This window comes from Tursiops truncatus, chromosome 16, assembly GCF_011762595.2.
Source record: "Tursiops truncatus isolate mTurTru1 chromosome 16, mTurTru1.mat.Y, whole genome shotgun sequence".
NCBI lineage: Eukaryota > Metazoa > Chordata > Mammalia > Artiodactyla > Delphinidae > Tursiops > Tursiops truncatus.
In genome coordinates this window covers 48,181,262-48,202,031 of record NC_047049.1, presented here as the reverse complement: position 1 = coordinate 48,202,031, position 20,770 = coordinate 48,181,262, and the positions used below count along the sequence as shown (strand labels likewise).

The following is a 20,770-nucleotide window of genomic DNA, read 5'->3' as shown; positions in this document are numbered from 1 at the left end:
TTGCAGTGGGTGTGGAGAGGTCCTAGAGAAAAGAAACCATTGCTCTTACAAAGAAACAAAGAGGCCACGTTCTTCTGCTGGACATTATTTAACTAGATGAGACACATAGCCAGAGTCAGCATAGGGCCATGAAGAGAGCTAGCAAAGGATAAGACAATATGCAGAGGACAGCAGAGTTTAAGAATAGAAATTATGAGTCCTTGATGATATCACTGAGGCTAGACTTTTCCACCTTAAGTCAGCTGAGTGCAGGTTTTATATGATGTTCTTTTACTTCAACCAAAGACATGTGAAATCATTCCTCCATCAATCTGGAACTTACTCATCAAACCCAATATACTCTTACTTTGAAATGCACCTTCTAAAGCTCACCAAATATATAAATGTTTTTAGCATGAGGGGAAATAAATAATAATTAGGTAATGATGTGAAGTGATCGCAATGGAATCCTTTTAAGATACATAAAACAACACTGAACTTACTGGACTCTCCTGGCAGAGACACCCGAGAAGTAGTGCTGTGTATGAGGCCACAATGCAGTCCTCCATGTGTTTGCCAGCATGCTGAAGGGCTGAAAGTATTAAAACAAAACCGTAACAGCACATCCAAAAAAAAGCCCACAAGAAAACAAACGCCCCCAGGAAACCAACTGCTGAACATCAATAAATGGTGCTAGGAAGATGGGATATCCACACAAATTAACAAAAAAATAACACAAGTGGAAGAGGGACCTTAATTAAAAGCTAAAACCATAAAACTTTCAGAAGAAAACACAGGGCTAAATCTTTGTGACCTTGGGTTAGGAAATGGTTTCTTAGACACAACACCAAAACCACAAGTGACAACATAAAAAACAGATTAAGTTAGACTTCATCAAATTTAAAGCTTCACCATCAACAAAGTGAAGACAACTCACCGAATTTACCTGCAAATCATGTGCTTGATAAGAGTCAAGTCTCTAAAATACACAGAATTCTTAAAACTCAACAACAACAAAAAAAGACAACCCAATTTAAAATACGGGCAAAATTTCAAAACTCTAAAACCTTTAGAGGTCATATTATTTGGCTGCTTCTCTTTACAGATGAGTAAAGAACGAACCAGGGAGGAAAAGCAAACCTCCCCCACACTGCACATATACCTTCCTCACTGCTAGGAAGCCAAGGAAGAACTATGAAAAAGCAAAGCTTGTCTGCACTGAACTAGAGAGGCCATAAAAAAGCAAGATTATTACAACACACGAATTAAAAGAAAGTCTTGCAGGAAAAAAACCACATTACTTTTTTTAATACACCAGTCAAAATAAATATACCTTTATTGAGGTCAAGTTCTTCATCGTCCTCCTCCTTCTTATGTTTCTCTTCTGTACCATCAGTCTTTTCAGTTGATACCCACTGTATTTCTCCACTTGTTTCTTGCCACTCTCCACTCTTATCATGCTGAGTGGTGGGAGCATCTTTGATCAATTCATCTGTTTTACTTTCTGCCAACTGTGCTGCTCGCTCTCTCTCAAGGAATAGCTGATAAACATCATTTTTGAAGATCATTAAAAGGATCACCAACCAACATGTATGTACCCAAATATAAGGCTCTATTTGCTTTTAAACATCACTAACCCTAAGAAGCATGCTGTTTGGTAAAAAGGGTATCAATAAAAGCCTTCACTCTACATCCAACTGAAGGCCAAAACAAAAATATAAATGCCACTGGGGTTCAATCAAGTGCAATCTACTGATGATGCATACATTGTTTTTATGCATACATTGTTTTTAAAAATGAAAATCTTAACTCCTTCCCTTAATTTAGATAATACTGACAGGAAATTCAAGCAAAAACTACAAATTAAAGGTTAAAATTAAAAGAGTTAAAAATTCTTTAAACCTAAGCAGCCTGGATAAATTAACTGGAAGGAGGGAAGGAAGGACACTGAATAAAGCTACATAGTATTGGGGAAAAGCAACATAGCTTCTTTAAAAGAAATTTAAAGAAATAAACAAGAACCAGTGAAAGTAAAAGGCCAGTTTTCAGAGAAAGACTCAGACGTGAATCTCAACTAGTATTATTAACAATAGAAGTACCGGGTGTGGAGAAAAGGGAACCCTCTTGCACTGTTGGTGGGAATGTAAATTGATACAGCCACTATGGAGAACAGTACGGAGGTTCCTTAAAAAACTAAAAATAGAACTACCATACGACCCAGCAATCCCACTACTGGGCATATACCCTGAGAAAACCATAATTCAAAAAGAGTCATGTATCATTGCAGCTCTATTTACAATAGCCAGGACATGGAAGCAACCTAAGTGCCCATCAACAGATGAATGAATAAAGATGTGGCACATATATACAATGGAATATTACTCAGCCATAAAAAGAAACGAAATTGAGCTATTTGTAATGAGGTGGATGGACCTAGAGTCTGTCATACAGAGTGAAGTAAGTCTTTGAAAGAGAAAAATACTGTATGCTAACACATATATATGGAATCTAAGGGGAAAAAATAATGTCATGAAGAACCTAGGGGCAAGACGGGAATAAAGACAGACCTACTAGAGAATGGACTTGAGGATATGGGGAGGGGGAAGGGTAAGCTGTGATAAAGTGAGAGAGTGGCATGGACATATATACACTACGAAACATAAAACAGATAGCTAGTGGGAAGCATCTGCATAGCACAGGGAGATCAGCTCGGTGCTTTGTGACCACCTAGAGGGGTGGGATAGGGAGGGTGGGAGGGAGGGAGACGCAAGAGGGAAGAGATATGGGAACATTTGTATATGTATAATTGATTCACTTTGTTATGAAGCAGAAACAAACACACCATTGTAAAGCAATTATACTCCAATAAAGATGTTAAAAAAAAAAGTACAGTGCTCACTTCAGCAGCACATATACTAAAATTGGAACAATAGATTAGCCTGGCGCCTGCACAAGGATGACACACAAATTCGTGAAGTGTTCCATACTTTTTACAACTAGAGATTATCATACTAAGTGAAGTAAGTCACAAAGAAAAAAATACCATATGATACCACTTATATGTGGAATCTAAAATATGACACAAATGAACCTATCTACAAAGCAGAAACAGACCCACAGATACAGCGACAGATTTGTTGCCAAGGGGGAGGGGAGTGGGGGGAGGGATGGACTGGGAGTTTACGGTTAGTAGATGCAAACTATTACATATAGAATGGGCGGACAACAGGTCCTACTGTACAGGACAGGGAACTACAGTCAGTGTTCTGGGATAAACCATAATGGAAAAGAATATGAAAAAGAATGTATATGTGTAACTGAGTCACTCTTCTGTACAGCAGAAATTAACACAACGTTTTAAATCAACTATACTTCAATTAAAAACAAACAATAGAAGTACAATTGTCAATGGAAGTATACACCAAAAAGTCTGAAAGGGAACACACACTAAAATCTTTTGCCTTCACTTACTTCCCTGTGCTGATACAGTGTTGAATGTACAGAAAGCATTTCATATATTTGCTGATACAATTTGGAGAAAATCCCAAGTTACTAATGACAACTACCTGAAAACTAAATGCCAAGTACATCTCAAAAACTTGCTGAGTATATACAAGAGTGGTATGTAAACTTTAATACCCTTAAGAAAATAAAATTTAAGCTTTATATAAAGCAATATTTCTTAAAATTGGGTTCAAGGATCCCTAGGGGAACGCAAGATCCTTTCAGGGAGTCGGTGAAGTCAAAACTGCATTCATAAGAGTATTAAAAGGTCAACCGACTTCTTTCATTCTCTCATGACTGTATGGTGGAGTGTTCCAGAATCTACATGCTATGTGATTATGTTATTGCTCCAGTGGTTAATAGAATGAGTGCCTGTATTTTACACTTTTCTCTGTTTTGATTTCTAATTTAGTAAATATCAATAGATAAAGCACACATAAACAAAAGTTCTTTGGAGTTCCCAATAATTGTTAGGAGTATAGAGAAGTCCTGAGATCAAAATGTTTGAAATGTTGGGCTTCTAGTTATGACTCAGGAAAAGATCCAAGTTGTTGAAGATTACCTCAAGACACAGTTCAAGCACTTCTAGTTTCAAAAAGGCCGAAAGGATTAAAGGTTAGCAAAGGCTTCAGAAAAAAATGAAAAGAATGGTTCTCTATCACTTGTGAACATGTACAAATTGTCATTTAAGAAAATTACAAAGGTAGCTAGGAACTGGCAAAAAGTAAAAACTGTAATGCCCAGCATTGTCAAAAAACAAAAACTCACATACGGTTTGGGGGGGAGTATAAATAGAGGGGAGAGGGAGTGTTCGGTTTTTGGGGTGGAGCGAGTTGGAGACATCAATTTTAAAACACATATTCTGACACAATTCCTAAGCCAGGAAATTATACTTTGAAAAGTACGTCCCAATATTTAGTTGCACAGATCAGACCAGTAAGTAAATGCTGGAGGACTTGAACCAGGATAGCGCTAGAACTTAATTCCTAATTTGTTGTTAATCATCTACCTTGATTCATAAACAAATATGCCTTGTTTCTGCTTTTTGCTAACAATGTCTAACGAGTGATTATAGTAGTTGAAAACAGTCAGCAGAGAAGTAATGGTATACATTCTAACCCAGTGTACCTCTCACAGAACTGGTGAGAGTTAGAGAAAGGGAGAGGGGAGGTAGGGGGGAGAGAGAAGATGCAACTGACCAAGAAATTGGACAGATGCAACAAACTGAAAGTGTTAGGTTTTAAATTGTTGCTTACCTGCACTAACGCCTGAACTGCGTGAACTTGTCCAGCTATCCTTAAACTATCATCTCCTTCTCCACTACAGAAGGAAGAATCAAAAGAACACGATGTTTCCATGTTGACAAGACAGTGCCGATTCCGAGCACTATACTCCACTAGATTTATCAGTAGACCTAAACCCTATAAAAATTAAAACATGCATGTTACCACAGGGAAGAATTAAAAGCAAATGAACACAATATACATAACTCTTACTGGCAGCCAGAAAACTAATCAGTGCTCTACCATCTACAAAGTGGTTAAAAACCAGTATATGATCTTCCCAAACAAAGATTTCACCACTTTTAAAAGTCACCACTTTTAGTTCTTATACTTTTTATTTTTACACAGGGCCCTTCATAGCTCTCTTTTGTACAATAAGAGGTATATTCATAAGGAATCAATTGAAACCCACAACATATTAAACAGCTGGTTCTTAAATCCAAAACTAAGATGAAGTTTTTATCTTAATAGATCAAGTACTCATTTCTGAAACAGTCACACTTCAACTCACCAGCACTCGAATATCAAATCTCTGCTCCTGAGGTAGGTACTTTGGAACCTGAAGCACACAGTTCATCGCTGTGCCAATCAAGCCATCCTGTTCCCCTGTTTTGGTGCTGCCCCATTCTAAAATGGAGAATGGGAAGAGTATGAAAATTGTTACTGATTCTTTATGACAACCAATACTTATTAACATGAATATTAAAAGTTAAAAACATGTATCTTGAAAAAAAAGTATAGCTATTCCTTTATTAAAATACATCGTTGATTATAATATTTCTGAGCCAAGCTACCAAGCTGGTTCTAAAAATATCAACTCCTAAAAGCAGTTAAATCTATACATGAATAAGTGAATTACATGATGGCAATTTAAAAATCACTACATCAAGACAAGAAACAAGGGAGAGGCTTCCCTGGTGGCACAGTGGTTGGGAATCCGCCTGCCAATGCAGAGGACACGGGTTCGAGCCCTGGTCCAGGAAGATCCCACATGCCGCAGAGCAACTAAGCCCGTGTGCCACAAGTGCTAAGCCTGTGCTCTAGAGCCCGCAAGCCACAACTGCTGAGCCCACATACCATAGCTACTGAGGCCTGCACACCTGGAGCCCATGCTCCACAACGAGAGAGGCCACCACAATGAGAAGCCCACGCACTGCAACCAAGCGTAGCCCGTGCTCACCGCAACTAGAGAGAGCCCATGCACAACAACAAAGACAACACAGCCAAAATAAACAAACAAAAGAGTAAAAAAAAAAAGGGGGGGGATTAACTTTCTTAAACATGTAATACAATCTATCATTGAGAATATATGTAGAAAATATGACTTACCATTATCATTAGTTAAATTGAGTAACACCCCAATGATGGCTCTCATGCAGTCTTCCACTGCTTTGCCCACGTGATTAGTTACATTCTGGTGAGGCAGAGGCTTACTGTCAGGTAAGCATATACTGTTCTCAGCACGGTTATACTGCTTAATCAATTCTTCACAATGCTGTAATGCTCTTGAAGAGAAGACAAAATACAGACTATTATGCTAAACTAAAACAGTTACACTAAGAATTTCTACCTACTTCGACCTTAATGTTTTAAATCTGTCATAAGGACCACCCTGGTGGTCCAGTGGGTAAGACTCCGTGCTCCCAATGCAGGGGGCCCAGGTTCAATCCCTGGTCGGGGAACTAGATCCCACATGCATGCGGCAACTAAAGATCCTGCGTGCCAGTACTATGACCCGACGCAGCCAATAAATAAGTAAATAAATATTTTTAAAACATACAAAGAAAAAAGATAAATCTGTCATAAATGCTGCCAAATTAATTTTTTTCTACCCCAAAAGTTATATCAACTATCCAGTCATGTACCAAACATGTCTGATATCACACCAGGTGCTCAATTTTATTTTGGGAAAACCTGATAATATAAATTTTTCTAAGCAAAGTTAAAATTATGAAGTCAATGCAGAAGTTTATAACTATACTACCTACAGCTGTCCCCCATTTTACCAATCTCTCCAACATAACAGAACTACCACTGCCCCACTCCAAACAAGGTAAAACCTTTAAAAGCTAACACTGGACACTTCTGAATTTGATTTAATGTTTTTCCTTTAGAATGTAAGCTCTTAGCAAGTAAAGTATATTATTTATATTAACATTGCATAATAACCTTATGTAAATGGATGTTAAATACTTCATAAACATCAGAGCAAATCATTTTTTTTAACATGAGGTCATTTAACTGACATGTCTCCCGGCAGACATACAAGGGTACCAGATACATCCAAGGACTCTCAAGATGCTACCCAAAATAACAAGGAAATGTAATTTTTAAGTGGGTCTAGTATTTCTCAAGACTCTCTTTAAATCACTAAGTCCATTAACTTAAAAAAGTCTATGAGAGAATGAGGTAAGCTGACTCTGTCAGTTGATTCTTCATGTATTATATACCACACAAAACCCTTAAAGAAAACTGTACTATATCTAATCCCCCTCTAGCTGCTCCTTAAAACACATCCTCTAGTGAGGAAGGTGTTCGTGTCTAACCTAAAATAATTTGTTTAGATGTTTGAGGATGTTCGCCAGAATTACCATGCCGTTACTGTTAACTGCCTTAAGTAGCACTGAGCTAAATCTGTTGGGAGGTGAGGGGAGAACAGTAAGGGTATACCATTTAATCGTTCAATATGCTATCCCTGCATTTATCAGGGTTCTACTGAAAGTTTCAAAAAGTCTTTCACAAACATCCAATTCTGACGTCTACTGCCACTTCTAAGACATCTGACACAAGTTCCTAATCGCAAAGGTTCCTAACCTCCTTTTAGAAGTCCATTTGTCAGGGGTCATGAAGTATACAGGAGACGTTTTAAAAATACGAAATAGATTTAACTTGCAAGAATACTCTTTGGTGAGGGAGGGTAAAACATGGTAACAAAACAACAACACATGCCTTAAGGATACTAACTGTGATACAAAATTTAAAGAGATGGAGGGGAAACCTACAGATTAAAAACAAGTCTATTGGGAACTAGAGACTATTAGAAATTTGAGACTATGGGAAATTTGAATACTGACTGGATTTATGATAATATTAAGCAATTAATAATTTTTAAGAGATGAAAATGGTATTGTGGTTATATTTTTTAGAGTCCTCTTTTAGAGATTATATACTCAAGTATTTATGGATGAAATCTGTAATTTGCTCCAAAATAATGTAGAGGGGGGAATGGATAGGGTTATACATGGAAACAAGACTGGCCAATGTTTGATGATTATTCAAGCTGCATGAAGTGTACACTGGGGTTTATCAAACTATTGTCTACTTTTGTCTCTGTTTGAAATTCTCCAAAATAAGAACTTAAAAAACAGATAAACTTGAGTCAGGCTGTAGTGGACCTTTGATACTCTACTAAGGACTTTGAACATACATCCAAAGACAAGGGATCACAGAGATTAGGAGTTTGGGATTATTTTTACAAGACAGAAATCTGGGGAAAGTTAAACCCCTGTGGTATTATGTTGGAGAGGCTAGAGGCCAGAGTACCAGGGCAGAGGTATCAAAAACTAAAATAGACATATTAGGAAGAAGCTGCTGTAATAAGCTAGAACCAGGACTGGAGACATACTTGGAAATTTTACACACACTGAGTGACAGCATTAGCCTAATGTCAAGAAAGTTGGGTGGAGAGTGTGAAATGGAGGAAGCTACATATAGATCTGGGGAAACAGGTATAAATAAACAGTAGAAGGCAGCTAGTAAACTTCATTTACAATAAAAATAAGGACTAATGCTTAGTGCTTACTATATGCCAAGCATTGTTCTAGACTTCACATATATATATAAAAACTCCTTAATATATATTGTATATAATATATATTATATACAATATACAAAAGATAGTTTAAAAATTTTTAGAATTAAAATATTATTTAAAATATATATCATATATAATTTAAGATACATTAACATATACTAATTCTTTTTATTGCAACAACAACCTTGGGTGGGTAGATACAATTATTACCCCCCTTCTGACGAACCTGTAAGTATTCTTGCCCAAGGTTATAGGGCTGAAGTTCTGAAGCTGGGATCCAAACTCAAGTTATTCTGGCTTCAGAATCTGTACTCCTCTAACTTTTGTACTATACTGCACCACTTCTGGTTCACAGAACTTGACAGAAAGAAGTACTTTATGGAGGAAGGTGATACAATGGCACTTCCTTTATGGTCAATCCAAATGCTTTAAATAAATAGCATGACATTTCAGAAAAACTTACTTAGCTGATGAAACAATGAGTTGTGAATCTTTATATGCTATCAAGTAGCTTTGATTCTCTGGATTATGCACCGTTACCTAAAAGGGAAAATTTTGAAGTTTTGTGGCAATCCATAACATTCATTCATTCACACACAACACACAGTGCTCTAAAAGACATAAAGATGAGGCATAATTAGCCCTTGTCATCTAAGGGAATAACAACCCACATGTTCTAAATTTAAAATAATAGAGCTATAGCTTTTTTACAGAATGTAAACACCACTCTTATAATTGCTTGCTCATAATTAATATATTCCGTACTATACATTCACTGTAATGAACTACCAAGCACTTTAAATGTCAGAAAAGAGCAATCACTAACTTAATAAACTAATATTTTAAACTACTTAAGTAGATTCATTTAGAATTTTAAAAAATTAGATCTGTTTATCAAATGTACCTGACACTCTAGAAAAGGAACAATTTCAATTTCATCTGTGCCAGGAACTTTTCATTCACACTAGATTATTTTCCCATAGATGTTTCATAAAGTACCTAGCTAATCCAATCTGGTCAACACACAGTCTATGCATCCTGAAATTCACCGGCAGAATAAATTCTAATCTACACTGAACTGGGTTAAGTCATTCATAAAAGTCAACGAACAAATAGACTGCATTACAGTTACAATTTCAATTTGGATTAACAAAAGTGAAACTCTAGGGATATGTAATATAAACTATGACAGTCTCACATACAGAGTCACATTTAAGATTAAATAATTTTCTCCAAATAGTTGTCCATACTTACACTTTCTAAGACTCGTAAACATCTCTCTGCTCCCCATAATGAGGCTACTAGTTTCTCTTCATCTTCATCTTTACTTAAATGATCCACACATTCTTTCACTAGGAGAAAAGAAATGGACATAAATTAGCATGTCTCACCACTTCAATACTTACCCCCTTTACTAACATTAAAAGCCATCTGTACACATGCTATGAATATGCTGGAACCTCTCCGAACACTGTTTATTCTAAGTTTTATAGTGTGAGATGCTGAAATTTACGAAAATCTGATTTATTATAATTATTTTATTTCCATAATTCCCCAATATCAAACTGTTAATGGCCTTTCCTTTAAAAGTTAAGAGATTTTCAAGATGCTACGAAAAGGAACAGACCTTTTCAAACCGATGCAATTATTCTTTGAAGTATGTAAATAGAATATTTTCCGCAGGCTTCAAATAATATATAAAAATGTTATACGTGTGTGTATATCATACCTTTATCTACAATATGATCCAGACCACCCAAAAGCCGTAGTTCTTCTTTAAACCAGTCTCCGGCTCGTTTAGAAGTAAGGGACAGTAATGTCTCCATAGCTAAATGCCCAGTCTGAAAATCAAAAGCACCATTAATGAATACTGACTCTTAGCAATAACTCTGAGGCAACACTTCTAGAGACTGCTTTTTTTAAAACGCATACTGCATGCTACCAGCCCACAGTAATACAGAAAATGCTTTTTTAAATAAAATTAAACATTTAAATTCTTAAGCTGAAGAAATGTTTTTAACCATTGGGTTGTTTTCAGAGAAAATCCATTATTTAAAGTAGTCTATCACTTGCCAGTTCAATAAAATATATACTGGTACCATCATATAAAGACTCAAGGGCAAATTGAAGGGTACATGTATTTTAACTGCAAATCAATATGTTGGATTAATTTACCACAAAGGCTGTAAAAAGTAATACTCTAGGAACAAGGTGTGGGTGTGTCTAAATTTTTGTCTGTTGGTAAAAACTGGTATCTTATTGCTTTACTTTGCATTTTTCTAATTATAGCAAATGAGCTTGTATTCATATATTTATCAGTTAACTGTATTTCTTCTACTGTTAAGTCCCGTCAAATATTCTTTCCTTATTTTCTTGCAAAGTTGCTTGTCTTTTTCCTGTTGTTCTATACATTTTCTTATCTATTCTGAACAAAAATCCTTTGTTACTTTTAGGGTTTCAGATTCACCAGTTTTAAACTTTATACTACAGGGTTATTAGCAGCTTAGATATACATAATGTGGCCACCATGACAAAATTATATATAAATAATGATTCAGGACTACCACTAGAGGAAGCATAGAACAGTCAGAGCCATATTTATAAACCAGTTTCGGTTTTTCCTTCTCTTTATTTGCCTTTAATTATTAATCTTACTTTTTATTGTATTTCTTTTAAAAAACATAAAACCACCCACCAACAATGGGCAATTTGGTTCCTGTTGCAATAAAGGAACGTTAGTGTAACAAAAGAAATGCTTTAGTTGACAAGGCTGAAAAGACCTGGGTATCTTCCCAAAGCTTTTTCCTTTGAAAGATCCAAGTTTACATTAAGTCTTCCTGGCCTATTTGGAACTGCATATAAAATAGATATTCAGAAATGCAAAAAACAGACCTTATCAGTGAAAATCTTCCTATTACTGATTTAGAAGAGATTTTATTCTGTACCTTATAGATTTTACTCTATACTTTAAAAAGAACAAGGTTGATATCCAAGGTGACAAATATATAACTAGAATTCAACACTACAAAAACAAATTAAATTTTGCTCAATTCTCATTCTAAGTCCCTGAAAGAGTAATGTAATGAGATCGGTACAGGCAGGTTAGCACATGAGTCACAGAAGTGAAACTGAAGACTAATGAGGCTTTCTTTGCTTAGGAAGATTTGATGTTAATATAGCAAAGACTCATAAGATTTTATGCAAAAAAGGGACTTGACTGTTTCTATAGGCATAAAAAGGACTGTTTGATATTTTAGGCTATATTCAGTATATAATAAGCTAGTAATAGCCTACAATTCAAACATTTTATTTGAAACTGGAATAGTCCTCAAAGCATTAAAGCACAACCAAATCACTAATCAGAATGCTATTCAGCAATTGTGAGCTCTCAGTTATTTGAATTATATTTTAATATTATAATATTAATGTTTTAAAGTATCTTTCCATGGCACATCAGGAGAAGCAATGTATTTCAAGGAAGAGGTTGAGCAATTAACGAAACAAACAAAATTAATGTGTAGGAGATAGTCACTGTATGAAACAATTCTACTGTTAAAATTTAAAACAAACACAATATCCAAGAATAGCTGAAGTTGGGGTGGGGGGAGGCAGGCATCCTAATATTAGCAACTGTGTGTTCTGGTTTTAATCATGTGAGTTAACTACTTAACACAGTATAACAAAGTTATTATCTGGTGTTTACCATCCTAATAAATTCCACAAAAGATGGAGAAAATTCAATGAACAAGTTTCCCATCATGTTATTTAAGAGCGAATGCCTGGAAAGAATCTAAATGTTCAATAATATGGGAGATGAACTAATAATAATAATTTTTAAAAGCTGTATTTATTCCATTATGCAAATAAAAATTATAGGCTCAAATTTATTTTATAGCATTAAAAATTAGTATATGTTGTAAAATTGTTAAAAGTAAATAAAAATTATGAATATATTTTAAAAGCAGTATACAAATAGTTTGGTGAGGTAGAAAGATTGTTTAGCCACACTTTGAACATAACAGCTATTTTCTAATTTTAATAAGTGAAAGTACTGAATACGTGTCAATTTTGTATCCTGCTTTTTAATGTTAACTTGCTTTACCCCTCAACCCTCCACTCTACCTGAATCTATTCCCTACTCTACCTTAACTAAACAGAGCAATAACCCTAAGTTCATATGTGGGTAGCACAAAGCATTCTGTAATTTTCTGAGGCAAATGTCTTCAGTTGTCAGTTTAGTGGGCAGTCGAAAAATCAATGTTTATATAGTTCAGATGTTGGAAATATCTGAAAGTCAGGTATATATAAATAATCTTATTTTTTCAAAACGACAAGGCCAATTCATCTTCTACTGGCCTACTAGTCTTTGGGAATTCTACAAGTTAAAAAAAGCCAGAGGAAAGTAGAACTAAAATCAACCAAAGGCAACATAGTCATCTTGAACTTAGGGAGTTGTATTGAGCATAAGGGTAGCCATGGCCATGACCCTGAGTATGAAGGACACTGCTTGACAGAAGGGCAGGTGCCTAGGAATCTTCCGAGTCTTGGTGCCTTGCAGCAGTTAATCAGACATCGTAAGATACTATGGAATAAATGAATGCTCATTGAAACTGGTTCTTTCTGAAGATCCTTTAAATCTTTATTCCTGAAACCCACAGAGGGTTAAAAACTGAAGTTCCTAATAGCCTAAATGTAGTTTCTACGCTGGAAAAAAATTTTTTTCAAAAGGGAAGGATTAGGCAAAACACAATAAAAAATTTACTGGGAAAAGAAATCTAAATACCAATGGGCCAAGTTTAGGAATTTCAGGCAGGGAACAGAATTATGCTCAGAGCTAAACCTTAGAAGAATTTGCCAAATTGTAAACCAAGAGGTTAAATGATTTGTCCAAAGTCATACAGCTGCTGTGACAAATTAAAAACTTTCTGAAAGTAATTTTCATTTTACAATAGAAGGAAGGAACCCACCGTTATATTTTCTAGATCAAGGTGCTTGTTGTGTACAGTTTCACAGAGCCTTCGAATTTTTTCTTTTATTTTGTTCATGTCTTTTTCATTCAGCAGCTTAGCTGAAGAAGCATCTTGTTCCAGTTCTAGAAGTCGAATCATTAGATCTAGGCTAGCTCTATCAAGATCCATGTTCAAACGATCTCTACTCAGTATGTACATGAGGGCAGCTGTACAAAGGGACAGATTCTTCAACGGACCCCCCGCAAAAAAAAAAAAAAAAAAAAAAAATTAATGTAAGCAATTAGTGACAATTTCAGGAAACAAGACTATTTTGACATTTGTTCATATGTTGGAAACCTTGAAAATGTTTTATTCAGTGAAAACCTCACTCTTAAAATATTCTAGGGAAATGTGAATTAAATAAATACATAAATAAAGCACCACTGCTTAAGATTTTCCTTTCTACAGACCTTCCCTATATGAACGCGCCACAGCTAGAAGCATTTAAGTGGAATTACATGTTTTTGGCCATTCTGTGCTAAATGAAGAGTTTACAAAACCTTTTTTCAGATATATAATCCTATTTTACAATACACTTCACTCTTTGTCCTTTATGATACAGTAAAGTCAAATTTCCATTTAAAATCAATAATGTAGGGACTTCACTAGTGGCGCAGTGGTTAAGAATCCGCCTGCCAGTGTAGGGCACACGGGTTCGAGCCCTGGTCTGGGAAGATCCCACATGCCGCAGAGCAACTAAGCCCGTGTGCCACAACTACTGAGCCTGTGCATAACTACTGAAGCCCGCGCGCCTACAGCCCATGCTCCACAACAAGAGAAGCCACCGCAAATGAGAAGCCCACGCGCCGCAAAGAAGAGAAGCCCCCGCTCGCCGCAATTACAGAAAGCCCAAGCGCAGCAACGAAGACCCAACACATCCAAAAAATAAAAAAAACAAAAACAAAATCAAGAATGTAAATGTGTTTTAAAATCTGTATCAGAAACTTATTTTTTTCTTGTAAAAATAAACACAGCTGGGTTTGTGTCAATACATAAAACTAGGATGCTCAAATAAACATATTTAGACTCATTTCTTTAAAATAAACCTATCAGGTCTGGTTGAACCAAGTAATTTTTTTAAAATCATTAATATAATGTGCTCTCAAAATCATTCAGATCTGGTAGTTAGCACACTCTGCTTATAATAAAATCTACAAGTACTGAAGGTGATATAGGTAAGCATTAATATAACAAAGAGGTCTATGTTTGAATATTCCAACATTTGAGATATTACTTTTTTTCCCTCCTACATATGTATTTATTTTTATTGAAGTATAGTTGATCTTACACTTATTTCAATGCACAGAAACACAATTAACTATCTAAAGATTTAAACTTTGAATCCCCAAAATTCAGACTAGGTGACTAATTAAACGCTTACACAGCAAAATATATTTGGAAATAAGGATGCCACAGTACAGGACTTAGGAGATCCACTGCCCCTAAGAACACATATTAATGCCTTGGTCCTCTCATAACTGCATAAGAAAGCAAATTAATTCTTAGTTCTCTTCTCCCTCATTGTTTTGTACCTCCTACAACTTGGTAATGGAGTTATCCTCACTCGGGGTTAAGTATACTGATTTCAGTTTCAGAAGACTCAATATTAGATTATGTCACCTAATCTGCACTTGGAACATAATTTCCCTGAACAAAAATATAATAAAGCCATCTCAAAATATCACTATTGATGATTAATAATGATTTTTTTCTAACTTTGAAAATGTTAAACCCGATTTTTATATGTAAATACGCTTTATTTTTAAGTGTCAGTCATAATGAAAATGAGGATATGATTCCATTTCACAGTGGGATTCAACATCCAGACAGAATGCTAAAAAAAAATTAGTATCAAAACTTTTTTTTCCATGCTATTATTATCAAAAACTAGTAAAAGATTTTTTTTCCAGTACCTTCTGATTTGAGGAAATCAGTACTTACAGAATTAAATATCCAGTATGGCATGGTATGTTAGCTACAGTATCCAGTATGGTATGGTATGGTATGTTATATAATGGTTAATAGGATATACTGACAAGTTAAGGAGGAAAAATGTCATGAGAAGATAATCTTAAATGATTTATTAAGCAAGAATTCTGGCATTAAGCTCTAAATATTTAGCACATAAAACTAACTCAACCCATAATGAGAAATATTTACAGATGAATATCCAATGAAGGTTGGTTTTTTTTCCTATTTTGGTCATGCCACACAGCTTGTGGGATCTTAGTTCCCTGACCAGGGATCGAACCCAGGCCCCTGGCATTGGAAGCTCAGCGTCCTAAGCACTGGACCACCAGGGAACTCCTGAAGGTATTTCTCAGTAGCCAAATAAACTAGAATTCTAAAATAATGCTTCTCAATCCCAGAAACTTAAATACCTGATGATGCTGGGAATCATCCAAGGTTTTAAAGACCATTGCTACCATTCCATGTGCTCTCAGGTGCATTCGAAAACTGGGCATGGCACATTTAGTAGCCAAGCTAATAACACTAGAAGAAAATAGACTAGGTTAAGGGGGCTGAAGTTTTTTTATTTGCGTAATACCAAAATAAGCAAAAGGGTGCTCAGGGGTGGGGGTGTATGTGTGTCAAAGCATTGCCCATGCAGATCACAATATTAAAAACACGGGCAAAACAAGTTATTAAAAATTTACTGATGTGATTAGGTATGCTATATAAAAAATATGAATAACCCATGATCATCTTCAGTGTTTTCCTTACATTACTACTACCATTAAATGAAAAGCAAAAAATCTCAGCTACCTTTCAAAATGCTTCTGATCCATAAAGATTATAAATATCTAATTGGACATATTCCAAATGACTGGATAACTCAATCAAACCAAAATATTCAATCCATTACAGTATGTAAAAGATGATCCAAATCAAAACATGCTTAAATTAAATCAAATCTATCACTTCCATGTGTAAAATCTGGGGCTAAAAGTACTTAAAAGATTCTTTGGCATAACACTCTTTTAAGCATCTGGAAACTGAAGCCTATGCTGTGCTAAAATGCTGTATCATCCAACTTTCCTTTGTGCATGTAGAATCAAGTCCCTTAAAAGAAATCAATCACATTTTAACATCACTGGCTATAACCTACACCTATGATAAGAAAAATCACAAATGTTTGGCTCTAATGAGCTAGAAAATTTTAATGAGAAAGCATGCACACAATTTTCAAATATAAAAATAAGATCTTACCTAAGGCAACGTGTGTTTAGAGGCTGAGTGCTCTTTAAGCCACTTAACAAGTACTCAATGTCATCAGTGAACTCTTGATTTTCACCAAATTCCACCACATCATTGAAGTGCTTCACGTGCTGAACAACAGTATACAACTGCCAAGAAAAAAATATGTCCACCTCTTTTGTAACTATGAAGTAGCATATTTAAATATTTAAAGCACTTGCTATGCTTTATTTAAAAGTGTATAAAATAGTTTATTAGATGGCAACCAAAAGAAATGTTTTAAAAACATGGGTAGTAGTAGGACAAGATAAGTTTGTGGTTCAAAACTGAGTATCAGTATACTGATATGTGTTCAAGATATTAAAAGGCTAAATTACATACGAAATTCTATCCACGTGCAGTAAAACTGTATATGGCTGCTTACTTCTTTGTCTTCTTTTCTGCATTTCAGTGCAGTAACTATATCTTGGTAGGGCTGAGTAGGTATTGTCACAGTTTTTATCACTTTGGGTGGTGGTGCAGGAGCCTTAAAAACTCCATCATCTTTTTGATTTTGCTCCTTTGAAGACAGCCTCACCTATTAATAAAGGTATTAAATTAGTTGTTCTAAATAAATATATAAAAATAGTAACATCTCATCTACTTGGCAAATTTAGCTTAAGAGTAATAAAACCCCTATTCTCCCCCTCAAAGGTAGGAGGAGGCCTCTGAAAGGTCACAAGGGATACTTTAAAATTCCATGCACTACAAGATAAGACTCATATGTGTTTTATTCACAAAAGAACCACTCAGGAAGTTATTCTGGTCTTTTTAACTTTACATTTCATACAATTTGTTATCATCTCCAGGACCATTACAAGGAATAAAGAACCACCATTACATACATAAATAGCATTGATAAGCAGCTCAGGACAGACAGGAAAACTACAATAGATAGACAAAAGAATTTTTTAAGTACAGGAGTCCATAGTTTGGGGTAGGGGGAAAAAGCCATAATAAGAGCATGGTATATAATTACTAATATACACAATAATGGTTTAATACTAGTGAAAGAAGTTTAATATGTCAAGAAGACATGGAACTGTACATTACATTTTAGAATGATCTCTATCCCTATTTTTTGTTGTTGTCTATAAAGAACCCATTCCTTGATAGCTCCAGATGACTGAGGTGTCACCATTAATCTGTAAGTATTAATGCATGGTCCTACCAGTTATTCTGAAAAAAGTAATTTGATAAGAATCTTTTTCAAATGTGTTTTGAATTGAAAGGTATTACTGGAATGCAGGAAAAAGTTCTGCTCTGAAAAACAAATTAATCACTCAAAGACACTTTAAGATCAATGTAGGATATAATTTATAATATAGCTTTTAATCATTAATACAAACTTGAAATATGTAATTTATAATATAGCTCTTAACAGTTAATAAAAACTTCAAATAATTTACCCTTAAACACTAAATACTATAATTCCATAAAATGTCAGGAGTGAAAAAGTAGTCCAATATTTTTTAAGGCTTTCATTTATAACCGAGCAACACCAGAATTTCTGTTATCCTGTCCACAATCCTTACTTTTCCAATGAGTTAAACTAAAGCCACTAAATTTTAGTGAGGAAGTTGAAAATAAACTGTTAAACAGAAAAGCCAGAGACTTTCAAATTATGAATGAAGATAGCAACTGTTTAATTTAAAATTCATTACACAAACATGAAATTAAAAAGTACAGTTCACTTACTGTGACACTCTGAGGTTTTACTGCTGGTGGCCCAGGTAGTTCTTCTGAATCTGGATGATTCCAATGCCTGGCATTATATACAGCTTTTGTAGGAGACTAGAGAAATGAGAAAAAGATCAACTGTTTCCATCTTACTTTGCATCCTTATAAAATTACCTCATTTTAAAACTAAAACTAAAAATCATATAGAGTAATTTAAATACATAAATATATATCCTAGACAGAGCAGGATAAACAATATCTGGCTTATACTCCCACCACGCTCCCATGCCGATGGCAGACATGGAGTCACAGTGCTATTCTGACACAAAATCAACAATCAGTGTTCCGGACAGTCATTACCAACCAAGAAAAGCAATTAAACCTCTTGCCAGGCTTATATTAACTTATAATTATATTAACTAATCAATATAGTTAAATTCAACCTGTTCTTTATTCCTCGTAACTGCTGATTCATGCCCCACGTTCTTCTAACATGGAAAATAAGGCAGGTTATGACAAGGGATAAAAGTCCTTATTCATTTAAGTGAAACTGGTGAGGCCAGATGAGTGCCGTTATTCAAGTTTTCAGGTTTTATAAAGGTAACTATGGTATGTATAACATATTACATAACACACTGGAATCTAAAGCAGTACTATATACTAAAATACATGCAAATGTATAAAAATTCACACCGGGTGGGATAAAGATGTAAATTGCCCCACCCCAGTTCAGATTGGTTTGCTGCCAAATCAATATACTATAAGCTTAATGAAAAAAAACTTTCAGTTTTAACACGTTGAATTTCAGAATTGAGGATAAATAACTGTGAGCCTGCATGATCAAATCCATAGGATTAAATCTGTATAAAAGGAACAAATCCTCACTTTCAAAAGGGGACTAATTAAACAGACTGACATTTTCTCCATCCTTTACAAAAGTGATATTAAATTATGTCCTTTAAACTTCAAATAAATAATCTCATTAGAAATTTTTTGTTTTTAATACTGTAATTAATGATCTTCATACTTTCAGTACTACCTTAAAAAAAAGAGTACAAGAGAAACATACTTCAAGACTGGCCAAAAATCTGCATTAAAAAATTAACCATCTTCCCTTATTAGCTGCAGTGAAGTAACATAATTGGAATTAAGCATCATACAAAGCTATCTTTTTATACAAATATTATCTTCAAAATAACCATGCTGTGACAAAGACAACAGTGTAAGCTCCAAAAGAACTGGTTTTTCAAAAGATAAAGTTTAAACTGACTCACATATTAAATTTGTCAGAAAATCTTAATGCTAAAAGGAATCTACTGTGAAACTTACATAAAGCAGTCTCATTTGTATTGTGTATATGAACGTATTATTCTTATATATCAGGTTAGCATAAAGTAATGCAGCATTAGTAATCTAAAGCAATTTATGCACTCATGCAATGACTTGATCAGGCCCCCTAAGGCACAACCATACAGAGCAGACTGAACATAAATTTTTAAACCTAGCTCTATTCCTTACTATTTTCCTCTCAAACATTATCTATATAATCTACATGCCTGCTAACTGTTAGATCCCTCATTTAAGCAACCTCTAATCCCCAAAGCACAGCCATAAGCTCAGGAAGATAACAGACTTTTGAAAGGAATAGGTGCCTCAAGGCTTAAGCACTTTACTTATTTTTAAAAAGCACTGATTTCAGGTAACAAACCATCTTTTGGATAACAAAAAGATTATCTGGTTCCACAGATAACAATATAGCACAGTCAGGTCAACGTTCTAAATTAAACAGACCCTGGAGATTGGGACTGACATATACACACTACTATATATAAAACAGATAACTAATAAGGATCTACTAGATAGCACAGGGAACTCTACTCAGTACTCTGTAATGGCCTATATGGGAAAAGAATCTGAAAAAGAGTGGATATATGTATATGAATAACTGATTCACTTTGCTGTACATCTGAAACTAACACTGTAAATCAACTATACTCCAATAAAAATTTTAGAAAGATTAATACCAAAAATTATATATAAATTAAACAGACCCCCTTCCAGTTAATTGTGAGTGGCAATATATACCTAACAGTTATAAAGGAGACACAGGAACCAGATGGTCCAGATAAATAGTAAGCTCTACTACTGCCTGTTACTAAACATCTTTCTCATCTGTAAAATGGGGTTAATAACAGTACCGACTGTAAAGGGTTGTTGTGAGGATTAAATGAATATATGTAAAACACATATTAGAGTGCCTGAAA

The 20,770-nt window shown here is 34.9% G+C and overlaps 1 protein-coding gene and 1 pseudogene across 2 annotated transcripts in view; one reads left to right on the top strand and one right to left on the bottom strand.

Moving 5' to 3' along the window:
* The window catches only part of WAPL (WAPL cohesin release factor), a 77,318-nt gene that overhangs the window by 5,719 nt on the left and 50,829 nt on the right, over positions 1-20,770 (bottom strand). For both annotated transcript variants that reach the window (XM_019925749.3, XM_019925750.3), the window contains 13 exons: positions 18,525-18,620; positions 17,212-17,364; positions 16,800-16,936; positions 15,971-16,082; positions 13,548-13,775; positions 10,310-10,421; positions 9,835-9,932; positions 9,044-9,120; positions 6,096-6,271; positions 5,278-5,393; positions 4,740-4,904; positions 1,313-1,520; positions 483-571 (listed from right to left, as the gene is read on the bottom strand). In XM_019925749.3, the coding sequence (XP_019781308.1) occupies positions 483-571; positions 1,313-1,520; positions 4,740-4,904; positions 5,278-5,393; positions 6,096-6,271; positions 9,044-9,120; positions 9,835-9,932; positions 10,310-10,421; positions 13,548-13,775; positions 15,971-16,082; positions 16,800-16,936; positions 17,212-17,364; positions 18,525-18,620 (1,767 nt within the window). The remainder of the gene's footprint in view (positions 1-482; positions 572-1,312; positions 1,521-4,739; positions 4,905-5,277; positions 5,394-6,095; positions 6,272-9,043; positions 9,121-9,834; positions 9,933-10,309; positions 10,422-13,547; positions 13,776-15,970; positions 16,083-16,799; positions 16,937-17,211; positions 17,365-18,524; positions 18,621-20,770) is intronic.
* On the top strand, positions 2,871-2,970 carry LOC117308563 (U6 spliceosomal RNA; annotated as a pseudogene).